Source organism: Cornus florida, unplaced genomic scaffold, assembly GCF_030987335.1.
Source record: "Cornus florida cultivar Cherokee Brave unplaced genomic scaffold, ASM3098733v1 CherokeeBrave_3.0.0_Hap2_Chr09, whole genome shotgun sequence".
Classification (NCBI taxonomy): Eukaryota; Viridiplantae; Streptophyta; class Magnoliopsida; order Cornales; family Cornaceae; genus Cornus; species Cornus florida.
In genome coordinates, this window is record NW_026775579.1 from 79,369,196 (window position 1) to 79,385,177 (window position 15,982).

The 15,982-nt window shown below is 37.5% G+C and overlaps 1 protein-coding gene across 2 annotated transcripts; it reads left to right on the forward strand.

Moving 5' to 3' along the window:
* The first annotated feature begins 177 nt into the window (after window positions 1-177).
* Window positions 178-14,791, forward strand: LOC132274537 (GDSL esterase/lipase At3g26430-like). 2 transcript variants are annotated; one of them, XM_059775839.1, is made up of 2 exons: window positions 178-522; window positions 4,498-5,011. In XM_059775839.1, the coding sequence occupies exons 1-2, from the start codon at window positions 258-260 to the stop codon at window positions 4,527-4,529; spliced, it is 297 nt and encodes a 98-aa protein (XP_059631822.1). In that variant the 5' UTR covers window positions 178-257; the 3' UTR covers window positions 4,530-5,011. The 2 variants fall into 2 exon arrangements, with proteins under 2 accessions (XP_059631822.1, XP_059631820.1); XM_059775837.1 differs by lacking the exon at window positions 4,498-5,011 and adding an exon at window positions 14,531-14,791 and having other exon boundaries at window positions 180-522.
* Window positions 14,792-15,982: the final 1,191 nt, after the last annotated feature.

Here is a 15,982-nt window from a genome sequence, read left to right on the forward strand (position 1 = left end):
ATTGATACATTTCCCACAATATAAATCAAATTTTTTTTTTTGGTCTTTGAGTTGACATTTCCATGAAGGATGTAAAAGATCGCAAATCATTAGATTTCAAGATTGTGGTTTAAAAAAATACCATGCTTTGGATAAACATGAGAATTTTCTTCTGAGATAGTATTGAAAAGTCTACTTTCAAACACTACATAAACCAGACTTTTCATCTCTAGCTTTCTAACAAAACACCTTCCTTCCTCTCTGTTCTCTTCCACCACATGGAGTGTCCAACAATGACCATGTCTGCTTTTTCTCTCTCTTGTTTTTGCGTCTTTCTTCTGTGCTATGCCACTGTCCTGAACCCTGTTTCTGCTATCCAAAGTTGTGATTTTCCGGCAATTTTTTACTTCGGCGACTCAAATTCCGACACCGGTGGATTGGCTGCAGCCTTCGGTGGATTGGCTGCAGCCTTCGATGGAGAAACCTTCTTTCGCATGCCGGCAGGGAGACTCTCAGATGGACGGCTCATTATCGATTTCATCGGTACGTATCTACCAGTATCACTTCCAATTTTAACTTACTTTAGGCCTACATTTTCTGTCATTACAATGTGAATGTTTTATGGTGGTGCAAAGGGCTAGCATGATTAAGATTGGGATATCCACTTCAGTGGTAGGTCCATTTAACTGCATGGACACTCATTTTGACATAAGTGAAAAAGAAAAGAACAAGAAGATCATGGCTAAGACATGTTGCAAAAATCATTTCAAAGGTTTGAAGTATTATGATGCTAAGTTTTTTTTTTTTAGGTAAAAGGGTAAGCTGTAAATAAATAAAAATAAGAATGTACATGAGGTCCAACAAGGGACATTACAAGCCAAGAAAACAACTTACAATCAACAAGAAAACTGTGAACAAACTAGAAATACAACTAACAAGCAACCTGACACTGCTAAGAACAGACAACTCTCAGCCACCTTCAATTCCATAATTCATAGTGTAGTTGCTAGTCCATAATACACCATGAGTGACCCCCAGCAAATGCGCATCCCTTTAAAAATAATTGATGGAGATCATTTAAGGAGTCCAATTTCCTTAGTTCCAAACCAGTCTTGAGCATGATAGAGGCAAATCTAGCTCTGACTGTGCTCTTGATGAGAGAAATGGTATGCTGTGGTGATGAAGAAATGTTCCTGAACGCCCTTGCATTCCTCTCCTGCCATATGAAATAAATTGCTGCAACAAGCAGAAGCTTGTGTGTTATAAAGTGACTTTGAGCCCAGTTGCAACTACACCATGTAATGAGGTCCTCCCAGGAGGTGGGTTGAATGTAAAAGCCAGCTGCATGCTGGATGAAGTTCCAAATGGATGCACTATATGTGCATTTGAAAAAGAGTTGGTCAAATGATTCCCAATCAGAAAGACAAAGGTAACAAGCATTTGTATAATGCTTGTTCAACATTGGGTTAGTGTCCGAAGTGTACAATCTCTTTCTCATTGCCAACCACGCTATGTGACTATGCTTAGGGATATGGTGTTTAAACCAAATTAGGTGGTGCCAAGGAAAGGATATAGATGGAGGGTTGAAGCAATCCATGGTATGCTTCTGAGAGAAACCTGCAACCACTCAATTAAGTCAGGGGAAGCTGAAGGGGATGGAAGGGACTGTAATTGATTGAGAAAAGATTGAGACTGTAGGAAGGGTATATGCTGTAGGTGAGGAGGAATGGCCCATTGATTGTTGGAAATCAGGCTATCAACTGAGACTTGTGTGTTCAGTTGAAGAATTTCCATATCAGTGAGGCCTAGCTGGGTGGTTAAGGGTCCATTTGGCAACCAATAATCCAACCAAAGCATTGTGTCCTTCCCTGTCCCAATTCTATGCTTAATAAGGCCCCTACCCATATCCCTTAGTTTAAGTAAATTCCTCCAAGTTGAACATTTCTTTTGCCTTGTAATATAGATGAAGTGGTCTATTCTCTGTAAAAATGCCAAGTGATATGAAATTTTCCTAATTCAGTTGAGGCAGTTAATGTTATTTTATTAGTAATAATCATGTCTTGAACATATATGATTTTAGCTAAACGAGTTAACAACTTTTTACTTAATCTTTAGCTGCCGAACCATCAATATAAATAAATGGACATATGAGGGAGAAGGAAGAAGGAAGAAGAGAACCTTGAGTAAAACATTTCACTTCGGTGGTCTCCTGTTAGGGTTACATGTTGGTGGAGAAGAGAGATTTATGGGATTTGTTTTATTTACGGTTGATATGGTAAGCCATTTATGGGATTTGTTTCAATTAGGGACCACGATTTAAGGAAACTACCACCAATGACTCACCATATCAATGTAATAAAACAAATCCCATAAATCTCTCTTCTCCACCCACATTACACTTGTGGCAAGTAAAAAAATCATAAAAAATAAGCTTATATGCGAGGAAGGTGAGGAAGAACATGAGAATATCCTTTTGTATCTCGAATAATCCATGGTCTTTTTGTTGAGATGGTGATCATATTTTGTTTGCTATGGGGCTATTCTCTTTAATTTTGTATTCATCGTACTTGGCCCTCTTGTGAGAGTGTATAAGAGGGAAGGGGCCTGGGGAATGAAAGCCAATTCAAAGTTTAAGGTTGTGTTACATTTTAAGTGGTTAAAATGGTGCACTTTGGGATTGGATATGTTTAGGAAGTATCTGACACGTATCTGTAAGCAGTCGAGGAGTATCGGTATTTGATACGGGTATGAAACTAATGCCTGTTGGAAAAACATTATGGAAGGGTTTTATTTGAGAAGTATCGGATACGTGGTCGAAGTATCTATAAGAATTATCGGATACGTGTTGAAAATAAAAATAAAAATTTAAAAATTATGGATATGTTTAGGAAGTATCATACATGTATCCGCAAATATCTGAGGAATATCGGAGTCCGATACAGCATCACCTTTGTAGAAGTATCCATGCTTCTTAGGAGAGTTGATCCTTATTTGAACACTTTTAGAACTAGTTTTTTATAATTAAAAAAAACGCTCTATATCGATACTAGATGGTGTTTTGAGCATTTTACCCTTTATCAAATATGTTCACTTTATATGAGGTGATGCATAAACATAGTTACATACCATTGTTGATTTAATAACATTCTGTTCAGTGTATGAAACTATTGTCTGTTGGTAAAAACACCTGGTTTACAACAGGATTTTATCAAATATGTGGTTGAAGTATCTAAAAAATATTTGTAATATTTCCAATTTTCAACATTTTCCATTTTTCTGGAAATTTGTGAAGACAAGGGTATTTTTGTCCTTTCACTTTTCGTCCGGGATTGTGGTTGGGTCCTGTTGCATTTTTCACATTTTAATTTATGTGAATTATGTGACAATTTTATGGTGATGTGTATTATTATTTGTGTAGTGTAGATAATTGAAGCATAAAGATAAAACAAAAAGAAAAGCTAGTGGCGGGATCCGCCACTCACACCACAAAAGGTCTGGAGACCATTTTTTTTTTTTGCTCCATCTTTCTCTCTCCCCGCTGAACTCTCTTCTCTCTCATTTTCTTCTTTTTTCTTTTCTTTTTAGAACCAAACTTGGGATCTTGATTCCTTCTTCATTTCTTATCGGATTTGAGTGTCGTTTGAAACAAAACGATGAGCACAACGAGCTCTACGTGCTTGTACCAGAAATTCCAACTTTTGGTCCTCTTCGGGAGCTCGAATTTAAGAACCCATTTCTAGGGATTTTGCTCATTTTGAGGTAGGGGCATCTTAATCTTCTCATTTCTTGTTCTATTATGAATTACACCTCCTTGCTGTGTCAAATATGTTTAATTGGGAGTTAATTGTATCTATGATTGTATGAATGGGGTCTAGAGAATTTTCAAGATCTTAAATATGATTTGTTTCATGTGTAAAGTATGTTTAGATGTTGTTTTATCATGCCCACTATGTGTTAATATGCTGAAAATGACTAGTGAGAACATGTTTATTTAGATTGTGCCAAATTTTTCATTGTCATAATATTGAGATTATATGTACATCCATGCACATGTCATTGGGATGCATGAAATGGGAGAATTTGTCTTGAAATGAAAATGGGGGAAATTTTGGGAGAAAAGTTTTGTGAAATAGTTTTGATAAACCCGGTCGCTACGGGGTTACCAACGGGCCGGTGGTTAATATAGCCTAGAAGGACTGTAATATTTGTAATTTATTTACATATGTATATATATGTGGTGGAGAATTGTTATGTGTGTGTGTGTGTGTGTGTGTCTATATATATATATATAGAATTGTGGTGTAAAAAAATAAAAAAAAAATAAAAAAGAAATTTTTTTAATTAAAAGTGGTAGGACCCCCCACTTATACAAATTGTGGCCAAAAGGCCATGTTGGCCTCACATTTTATCCCATTCCCGTAAGCTCTTTATCTCTCCCCCTACTTGGTCCATTTTCTTTTTCTTTTCAAAATAAAAATTCAATCATTGATTTCTTCTTCATTTTTTGATATTTTTTAGAGCCGTTTGCGGCAAAGCGAAGAGCGCGTTGAGATCTACGATTTGATCGGAGCAAAAGTGGTTTTAGTGCAATCTAGGGATTTCGAATTTAGGACCCATTTTGAGGATTTTTCTACAAAATTGAGGTAGGGATTTCTAATTCACATTTTCTTGGATTTTAGTGAATTACCTTTCATTAATCGTTGTAAAGCATGCCTAAATTATGTGGATTCTTGTAAAGATGACTTAATTGTTATATATGTAATATGTGGTTATGTGCTAATTGTTATTTAAGGAGAATACATGCTTAAATGATGTATATGAGAAATGTGATTTTGTGTTAGTTGATGTTTTGTGTGTAAGCATGTCTGTGTGGAATATAATTTATGCCTTGTATGTTTATTATGTTAAATTAATGTTGAATGAAAGCATGAATTACGCATTTTGAAATTTATTATGGAGAGCATATATGAAATTCAATAGTTGAATTGTGTTTAGAAGCATGAAGCATTCATGCATCCATTGGGAAAGAAAGAGAAAGGGAAAAGTGTTTTTCAAGCAAATGAAATTGTTTTGAAAAAATTATTTTTGAAAAGTGTTTGTGAAAACCGGACGCCTAGGAGGCGCCTAGTGGTCCGTTATGTTAGTGTAGTCTAGAGGGGAGTATGGTTGAGCTAACTCGGCCAGATGCGACGCCTCGTGGATAGTTAGCCAATCCTCCCTTCGTAACGCCTTAGAGGTGCTTTGGGTCAGATTGCACTAATGGTTTGGAAGTTGAAACGGTAATGTTTCAGAAAATGTGGAGCGACATGGGCATGACATTGCACTACATAGGCATATATGGCATAATTGTGACTTGAATGACAATTGTGGTTATATTTGACGTTGTGGTTATGGATTATATCCCCGGTATAGTATGATCCCATTCTCTTGATTTCTATTCTATACGTGGATTCATGGGGTCACAAGAGGTGTGTCTTAGGCACCTCCGACTGAGCATTTAGTTCACCCCATTATTTAACATTTTTCAGGATACGGGAAGGAAGTGGAGGACGACACTCCTCCACAGGTCTTGATGTGTTAGTGGACTGTTTTGTCATCCTTTGTAGATATGATCTCATTTAATTATTATTATTATTATTATTATTATTATTATTTTTTATAAACCCTGGAATAACACGTATAATATGCATTAACATAGGAAAGGTCGATAGTATCCTTAGTTGACCCGAGTTCCGGTAAGGACCCTATTAGCGATTCGAACCCACGGGTTCGGGTCGTTACAAATTTGGTATCAGAGCAATGGCTCGAAAACCAGTAGGACGACGGGTAGAGGCCTACCTAGGGTTGTGTGGAAGGTGGATTGCATTGTTTATGTGCTTATGTGTTAAAGTGTTTATTACCAAAGACGCATGTTTACTTGCTTAATTGTTTATATGTTTACAGTTTTGAAGGCATACCTATTTGCCAAGTGCTTACGTGTTTAAATTGCCGTATATGTAAATGAAATGCGAAAGTATTTGAAAGCATGTTATACATGATCAAGTGGAAAGTATGTGATACATGACAGTGGCAAGCAGTAGGCACGGTTGGTGTAATTTTCTTTTATGCTAATGTGACAAGTAATGAGCCTAATATATGCAAGCATGTTTTGTATAGTATTGTGGGTTTCATTCATTTTGTATACGTATATATCTATATTCATATATGTTTATGCTGTTGAGCATAGATGGTTGTGTGGGTTTTGACCTAAGTAGGCGAGGAGCTCGGTTGCTCCAGGGTTGTTTGGGGTGCTGGTTCTTATCGAACGAATGGCACGGACTTCTAGCTCCTGGATTGAGCTATTTGGTGTGTAATCATTCTGATCTTTTTGTTGCATTTTTTGCGGTGTTTAGAGCACGACTTTAGAATGGGTTCGTATTTCTTGGCACGGTGTCTATGTGGTATATGAGTTTCCTTTGTTAGTGCATGGGTTTTGTGACCGGAAAGGTTAGGTGTATGGAGTGAGGGTTTCGTGGGAGAAATGTGTGACCTTAGGGGGTTTGTGCTTATGACTTGGGTTACAGTTTGGTGAGGAGGTTCTTTTCGAACCGGTCGTGGTAGGTGTGACAGAAGTTGTTTGAGTCACGAATGTAGTCTATGGGTTGTAAATGTGTATTGCGGGTGTTCTGGTGCAGTCTAAGAAAGTGTGTTGGTTACGGTTAGTTGAGAGGTGATTTTTTTGTTTCGAAAAGTTGCGGGAGTATGCTACAGGAAATTGACTCTCGGTGGGTCGATTGCATGCCTCGATGGATGAGCGAAGTTATAGGTTGTCATGGTTGTCGAGAGAGTCACGAGGTGAGGTATAGTGGTCAGTTTTAGCTATGTAATGTAGGATTGCACGATACGGCAGGTAGTATAGGGTCATTGGTATGTTTGGTTTTTGCAGGTGAAGTGATAGATGGTAGGTAATGTGTTACCAAATGAACTGTGTTTTTGAAATTGAAAGCCGTAGACTGGAGTTGAATTTTATGTTGCGTATGGGGTATGAGGAGGTAGTGCTTGTTGTTTAAGGATTCAAAGAGATAGACTGATGATAAAGATGATTGGGATGAAGTTGATCTTGTAGGTTTAGTTAGTTACCCCATTTGACTTTTGTCGGGCCAAGGGGGTTTTGAGGAACCGAAAAGAGGGAAAGTAGTGACGTTGAACCTGGGGTATGAGGCTTCTTTGTTTAGGCATATAGATTACCTTTGAAATAATGGATTAAGTGGTCGGTTGAGCATTAGTGATTGATTGTATTGTTGATGATTTTAAGGAGACAATTTGGTGTTGATCATTCTGAGATTTGTGCTCATTTTGTTTTAAGGATTTGTCGACATAGCATTGCCGTATGAAGGTTCTTTTCTAGTGGTAAATAGTGGCTGTTGTGGAAGGTATCGAGAGTAATGCTTATTCTTTTGTTATGATGGTGTCATAGGTTGAATTGCTTGGTGGTGACTTGGTGATGTGGTGAGATGAGAGGTTTAAGTTGTCATTTGAGGATGATGGTAGTAGAGACGTTATAGCGTGATGTTTAGTATTGATAAGCAGAATGATTTGGGGTATGATCAGAGGGTGGTTTGGAGATTATGAGTTGTTTGTTGTATGTTTTCAGGTAGGTGATGGGGGTTATGTATCAGTCGAGGTAATGGTGAGCAGCTTAGTCTTTAGAGCCAGTGAGGACAATGTTGCCAGATAGGCACCTTTTTCTTTTGACAAGTAATGGGTTGATGTGACTGACGTCACGAATCTTATGCATGGTGTTCGAGGTAATGTCACCTGGGAAGGTAGAGATGGAATGGGTGGTAAAATGTCATTTTATGGCATAGAGGTTATCATTTGGGAGTGACTGTATCTAGGTAGAATGGGATACGGTGTCCGATGGGTTGTGATCGTTTCTAGTGTTGGTATGTTGTGAGCATTTATGCTCTTGTTTGATGGTTGTGTTGTGAGTTGAATCTTAGTACTCGACGAATGGGTGGTAGGGATTTGATTGGTTTTGGTTGGCATGGGTGTTGCGGGGTATCGTATACGAGGTTTCTGTATTGATAGTGTATGACGGTTCGTTAGTGGCGAGGTCGCCTAGAATTGAGTTCGTAGTTCCGTACGGGTATCCATTTGGTTCTTCTCTTTGTGTGTAAGGAGTTTAGTTCATCTCAGGTAAGATTGGGTGTCCATGGTTGGACAGTTGGTGTGTAGCATGTGACAAGATGTCGGGTGCATTCAGGTGCGAGTCGTTAGTCTCTTATGAGAGTGAGGTTTGTTACCCTTTCCATTTGTTCTAGTCCTGGTAAGGACGTTGTTTGTCGTGAGTCTTGATCTTCATTTTGGAGTTGTGCGTGTCAATGGGTAGACGGACCTGTGTGTGGTTTGTTATGTTGTTAGAGTTCATCAGTAAGGTTTGGTTGATTTAGTCGACTCACTACCACGGAGGGAGATAAAGTCATTGGTTCGTGATTAGAGAAAGTGAATCTTTAATTTTATTGGGGGAATAATGGAAAAGATTGATTTTGGTTTTGTGATCTCAGGTGTGAAATAGTTGCATTGTGTTTTGACGAGGTAAGACTTAAATAGAGTAATGTTATAAGATGTTTACCTGGTATGGGTGTTATGAAGAAATTAAAGATCTCTCGTGCTGATTGATGATTGTGACGTTTGGTGCTGTGCCATTTCTAGCTTTTTAGGGTTATATGATTAAAGTAAGATTGGGATTTTTAGAGTAAGAATGTGACTGTTTAACCGTTATGGTTATGTAGAGCAATGGATGGGTAATGAGTGGATCTCATAATTGTCTTGTGGACTGCGTGATAGTGTGTTTAAGGTTTAGACCTGAGGACAGGGATGACATTTGTGTTGAGATCAGATCGATGATGAGAATGGCCTAGCCAACCATTTCTCATGAATTAGTCCTTCTTAGCACGATGTCGGGTCAAAGGTCAATGATTGTTTCAATTTGTCAAGGATAATGAGGGCACGGTATTTCGCGTTGTGTCAGTGTGACAGTGTGGATTCGGATGGTTAATTTGTTTTGGGTGACGGAGTGTGTTAGGTAGTACCAAGTGTCTGGTAAAGGGTTTGCGGTATGATCATTGATTATTGAAAATCTTGTTTTGAGGATTTGGGTTCTAGGTATAGGATAGTACGTTTTATTACTCTAGTGACTCATAATTATGTAGTCGTTAGGAGATTTGTTGTTTAGTCATCTTGAGGATGATAAGTTTAATGATTGCTGCTTGGTGTGGATGGTAGTCGTTGTACGGGTATGTAATGGTGTAGTTAAGTGTTAGGTAGTGAGTGTTCGGTCTGAAAGAGATGTGTAGACTAGAGTTGAGCTTGATTGTGAGATGGATGGGGTTCTTTTTCTGGGGTTTTGTGTCCTTTTAGGGACACGTTAAGACAGGATGTCATCATGTTCGGTGGTCTTGTGACTGTTCTTCTTGGGCTTTGGAGCCTTGCGTAGCAGTGTAGGGTGGGTCGATGTCCATTTTGAGTCGAGTATAAAATCTAATTAGTTTATGTTATGATGTCGTGAGTAATGAGTACCCTTATAGGGTGGTGAGCATTGTGTTTTTGTGGCAGTGGTGTGTGATTGCCTGGTGACGTCCGGTGTCAAAGGCAATAATGTTGTAGAGTTCATGGTTTTGAGGTTTTGTGAGGTGTTCTCGGGTAGGTGTATGGTTGTGGGCCTCCTTCTTCAAGGAAGGTAGATTTCGAGGACGAAATCTTTTAAGGAGGGTAGATTGTAATGTTTGTAATTTATTTACATATGTATATATATGTGGTGGAGAATTGTTATGTGTATGAATATATATATAGAATTGTGGTGTAAAAAAATAAAAATAAAAAAAATAAAAAATTAATTAAAAGTGGTAGGACCCACCAGTGACGGAGCCAGGATTTCAAGTGAGGGGGGGCACACTGCCAAACAAAAAAAAAAAAAAAAAAAACAATACGGAGTACACACACACACACACACACACATATATATATATAACAACTATAAAATTCAAAAAGACAAAGAAGAAGAAAATTATTAAAATATAAAAGGAAAGAAAAATAAAAGAACCTTAATAGGAAATAGTTAAAAAGTTTAAATTGAGGAAGAAAAATTTGACTTTTTCTACTAAGTAAATTTAAGGAATGTGAAGAGTAAAAGAAAAAATAAGAATATAATTTTAAGAACTACAAATTCAAGGGGGGGCACTATATAAATTTTTTCATACATATGGAAATTTTTTTAAAAATTACCACATATATTAAAGGTTGCTGACCAACTCAGGGGGGGCACGTGCCCCCCCTAGGCCTTCATTGGCTCCGTCCCTGGGACCCACCACTTATACAAATTGTGGCCAAAAGGCCATGTTGGCCTCACATTTTATCCCATTCCCGTAAGCTCTCTATCTCTCCCCCTTCTTAATCCATTTTCTTTTTCTTTTCAAAATAAAAATCCAATCATTGATTTCTCCTTCATTTTTTGGTATTTTTTAGAGCCGTTTGCGGCAAAGTGAAGAGCGCGTTGAGATCTACGATTTGATCGGAGCAAAAGTGGTTTGGGTGCAATCTAGGGATTTCGAATTTAGGACCCATTTTGAGGATTTTTCTACAAAATTGAGGTAGCGGTTTCTAATTCACATTTTCTTGGATTTTAGTGAATTACATTTCATTAATCGTTGTAAAGCATGCCTAAATTTTGTGGATTCTTGTAAAGATAACTTAATTGTTATATATGTAATATGTGGTTATGTGCTAATTGTTATTTGAGGAGAATATATGCTTAAATGATGTATATAAGAAATGTGATTTTGTATTAGTTGATATTTTGTGTGTAAGCAAGTCTATGTGGAATATAATTTATACCTTGTATGTTTACTATGTTAAATTAATGTTGAATGAAAGCATGAATTACGCATTTTGAAATTTATTATGGAGAGCATATGTGAAATTCAATAGTTAAATTGTGATTAGAAGTATGAAGCATTCATGCATCCATTAGGAAAGAAAGAGAAAGGGAAAAGTGTTTTTGAAGCAAATGAAATTGTTTTGAGAAAATTATTTTTGAAAAGTGTTTGTGAAAATCGGACGCCTAGGAGGCGCCTAGTGGTCCGTTATGTTAGTGTAGTCTAGAGGGGAGTATGGTTGAGCTAACTAGGTCGGATGCGACGCCTCGTGGATAGTTAGCCAATCCTCCCTTCGTGACGCCTTGGAGGTGCCTTGGGTCGGATTGCACTAATGGTTTGGAAGTTGAAACGGTAATGTTTCGGAAAATGTGGAGCGACATGGGCATGACATTGCACTACATAGGCATACATGGCATAATTGTGACTTGAATGACAATTGTGGTTATATTTGACGTTGTGGTTATGGATTATATCCCCGGTATAGTATGATCTCATTCTCTTGATTTCTATTCTATACGTGGATTCATGGGGTCACAAGAGGTGTGTCTTAGGCACCTCCTACTGAGCATTTAGTTCACCCCATTATTTAACATTTTTCAGGATACGGGAAGGATGTGGCGGACGACGCTCCTCCACAAGTCTTGATGGGTTAGTGGACTGTTTTGTCATCCTTTGTAGATATGATCTCATTTAATTATTATTATTATTATTATTATTATTATTATTATTATTATTATTTTTATTTTATAAACCCTGGAATAACACGTATAATATGCATTGACATAGGAAAGGTCGATAGTATCCTTAGTTGACCTCGAGTTCTGGTAAGGACCCTATTAGCGATTCGAACCCCCGGGTTCGGGTCGTTATAGGGACTAGGGAGTCGCCCTATTGTGATTGAGCTATTCGGGCCCCTCGATGACCTTGCGGGGTTACCAAAGGTCTAGGGACGATAGCCAATCCTCCTCTCGTGTCGCGGCGGGGTTACCAAAGGGCGGGCTGTATTAACATTTGAAAGTGATGGTTTTGTGAATGAAAATGGGGAGTGACACTAACATGCACTGCATTTCATTGCACTGCATGGTTTATAATTGGAATTAACGTGCATATTGTTTTAATTCCCTATATTGCATGATCCCTATTTCCCATTGGCGTATGCTTTGTTTGGATTCACAAGGACACAAGAATTGTGTCTTAAGTGTCACCTACTGAGCTTTATGCTCACCCTATTATTTAATAATTTTTTTCAAGAAACAGGAAAGAAGTGGCGGATGACATTCTACCACAGACTTAGTATGGATTAGGAGCTTAATTTGTTGTTCTTGTACTTGGGCCTCACTATTTTTGTAAGACTAAGCATAATGTATTTTGTACGACGACTTATGGACTTTTAATATTATAATCGTACCTATGGGCCGCAACTTTTGTATGAGCTGTCTAAAAGTTGTAAAATATGGACATTGATATTAATCTTGTATTTTGGGACAGTAATTATGCTATCTGGATGATATAGTACGTGGTTGTACCACTATGGAATGCATTAAATTAAGGCATGATGAATGGATGAAAGGGATCCTGGAATATATATATTTTATGTTTATTGTGCTGGGACAGGTTAAAAATGTATTTAAAAAAGTTGTGGTAGGCCCATTTTTAGGGGGGGTCATGCCGAAATTTTTTTTAAATGGTATCAGTTTAGGGTTGTTTCAATATTGAATACGTATACGCGAGTATCCGAGCAATTCTTGAACAATAAAGCCATGGAAAGTACTTGGTATTCACAATGGAAGCAAACTGTCACTTTAAAGGCAGTTGTTGATGCATTCTCTCTAGTTCATTATTCCTACATTTTGCTGAGTGCCTGAGTCTATCATCAAATTATGCCACTGCAGCTACAAGTTTTGGCCTCCCATTTCTGAGTGCTTATCTCAATTCTTTGGGGACCAACTACACCAATGGTGCAAACTTCGTCACTGCAGCATCAACCACCACACCACTTCAGTCCATTATTCCGGTGGGTGCATTCAGTCCCTTCTACTTAGATGCACAGTATTGGCAGTTCGCACAATTCATATACAAATCACAAATTATCAAGAAAACAGGTAAATGATTTTATCGCACTGTGCCATGTCATTTCAATATCTACTACATTCACCAATGGGGAGGTTTAGTGTCCGAGCACTATTAGGGGCAATATTATGAGCGTGTGTGCCTTTGCTTGAACTTTCAAATATATATATATATATATATATATATATATATATATATATATATATCTGTTACATTCTCTCTTTAAATCTCTGCCCATTTGTTAATTTGGAATTCAATTACTCTTATATATAGGAGGAATATACAAGGATTTAATGCCAAAGGAGGAAAATTTTCGAAAAGCCTTGTATACATTTGATATTGGTCAGAATGATCTTAAACAGGTTTCTTGGTCAGTAACATGTCCATAGAGGAAGTGAATGCTTCTGTAAAGTTTTTGACTATATCTATATATATATTTAGGTTAAAAGAAATTTTTTTATTTAGCTGTGGGACCTACTTTATTTTATGTTATCATGTGCCAAATGGGATTACAGACCCCTTTTTTCTGTTCCTCTTCTCTCTCCCCGCTGCCTTTCTTCCTCTCTGTATTTCTTTTTTCTTTTTCTTTTCAACTTCCACTCTTGATTTCTTCCTCAATCCTTGGTAGATTTGAGAGTCGTTTGAGGCAAAACGAAGCCCACGACGAGCTGTACGCGCTAGTGTAAGCAATTTCAGATTTAATCTTCCTAGGGACTTCGAATTTAGAGACCCATTTTAAGGGTTTTGGCTCACTTTTGAGGTAGGGGCTCTTAATCCATGCCTTTCTTGTTCCATTGTGAATTATATCTCTCTTGTGTGATAACATGCTTTATTTATGAGTTAATTGCATCAATGATTATATGAAATGATATCTAGAGAAATTCATGTTTTTGACTATGAGTTGTTCTATGTGAAAAGCATGTTTAGATGTTGTTTTGTCGTGTTTAATGTGTTGATAATTTAATTAATGATGTTGAATATGATATATGTCTAGTTGTGTAGTAATTTTGTAGTGTAAAATCTTAAAAAGAATGCCATAATATTGAAAAGCATGGGACATACATACATGCACATACCATTGGGTTTGCATGAAATGAAAGAATTTGCTTGAAACAAAAAGGGGAATTTTGGGAAAAGAGTTTTTACGAATTGGTTTTATGAAAACCCAGTCGCTGCGGGGGTACGAAAGGGCCGGAGTGTTAATATAGCCTAGAGGGGACTAGGGAGTCGCCCTAGTGTGATTGTACTAGCTGGGCCCCATAATGACGCCTCAGGGGTACCAAGGGTCAAGGACACTAGCCAATCCTCCTTTCGTGCCGCTGCGGGGTCACCAAAGGGCGGGTTGTATTAACAGTTTGAAAGTGATGGTTTGAAATGTGAAAATGGGAAGTGACATTGGCATGCATTTGCATTCCATGGCATTGTATTGTATTATCCCGACATTGTATGATCCCTATTCCTATTGATCTATTCTTTGTATGGATTCACAGGGACACAAGATGCGTGTCTTAAGTGCTACCTACTGAGCTTTATGCTCACCCTATTATTTAATAAAAAAATTTCAGGAAACGGGAAAGAAGTGGCGGATGACTTTCCACCACAGGCTTAATTTGGATTAGAAGACTTTTTGCTATTTTTGTGTTAAGTCCCATATTTTTTTGTAAACTCTTAGTTTGTTATATTTGGTATAGAGATTTGTAAACTCTTATTATTGTAATTATATTTATGGACATTTGATATTAATCTTGTATTTTGGGACTGTAATTATGGTATCTGGAAGATATAGTAGGTGGTTGTACCACTATGAAATGAACTAAGTTAAGGCATGGTGAATGGATGAAAGGGATGATGGAATGTATTATATGATATTTGTGTTGGGACAGGTTTAAAATTCTTTTAACAGGTTGTGGTAGGCCCGTTTTTGAGGGGAGGTCATGCCGAATTTTTTTAAAATTTTGGCATCAGCTAGGGTCGTTACAGCTTCTGTCCCAGAAATAGTCAATAGGTTCTCTACTAACATTAAGGTATAATCTTCATAAGGTCTGCATATATCATACATGTAGTTGTTCTTCCTTTTTGATACTTACAATTGATAGGTTGAGGATAAAAAAAAATGCGCATGACTAAAAATGTTGTATTGGAAGTATTATAACCATGACATTGTGATGGTGTAGAATATATACAAGTTGGGAGCCAGGTCATTTTGGATCCACAACACCGGACCGATTGGCAGCCTTCCCTATATCTTGGCAACTTTTCCGGCAGCTCAAAGGGACAGCGCTGGCTGCGCGAGGGCTTACAATGAGGTAGCTCAGTACTTTAACTGCAGGTTGAAGGAGGCCAGTCTACAACTCAGAAAGGACCTTCCTCTAGTTGCAATCACATATGTAGATGTGTACTCTGTCAAGTACTCTCTCTACACTGAACCAAAAAAATATGGTATGTCATACTACAAAAGCGCCATGTTAAACATAGTTTTACATTGCATCAACATAGGAACAAAATTTATATATAGATATAAATATGAATGTGTCATTTATGTTGTGTTCGTAATCTGCAGGGTTTGAGCATCCGCAATTAAAAACCAGCAAGCATCAAGCCTAAAACCAGGAGAAGCCCAATGCCAATACCTCACCTAAAACCTTTTGATCAAATGACTATCTTCTTGCTTACAGTGTTTGGGCTACAAGAACACAAATAGGTCATACGGGGCACTAATAAATAAATATATTCATATAATAACCTAAAGCAGAAACTGAGAGCAGAGATGTTAAACTGAACAGCTTTATGTATCACCTGAGAACGATACAATATGAAAGCTATACATATGCAATGCTTGAGCATAATGGCATAAAAAGGACTCAAACTAATGACTTTGGCATACTATTTTTTAAGGATTAATTTGAAATGTCTTTGAATTTTGAAAGTTTACCTTGTCGATGATAATATAGAGTTGCTCATGCTTCACAAAATTTTATCTCAGGTTGAAGTAAGCCGGTTCACATATGTTTCTTTCT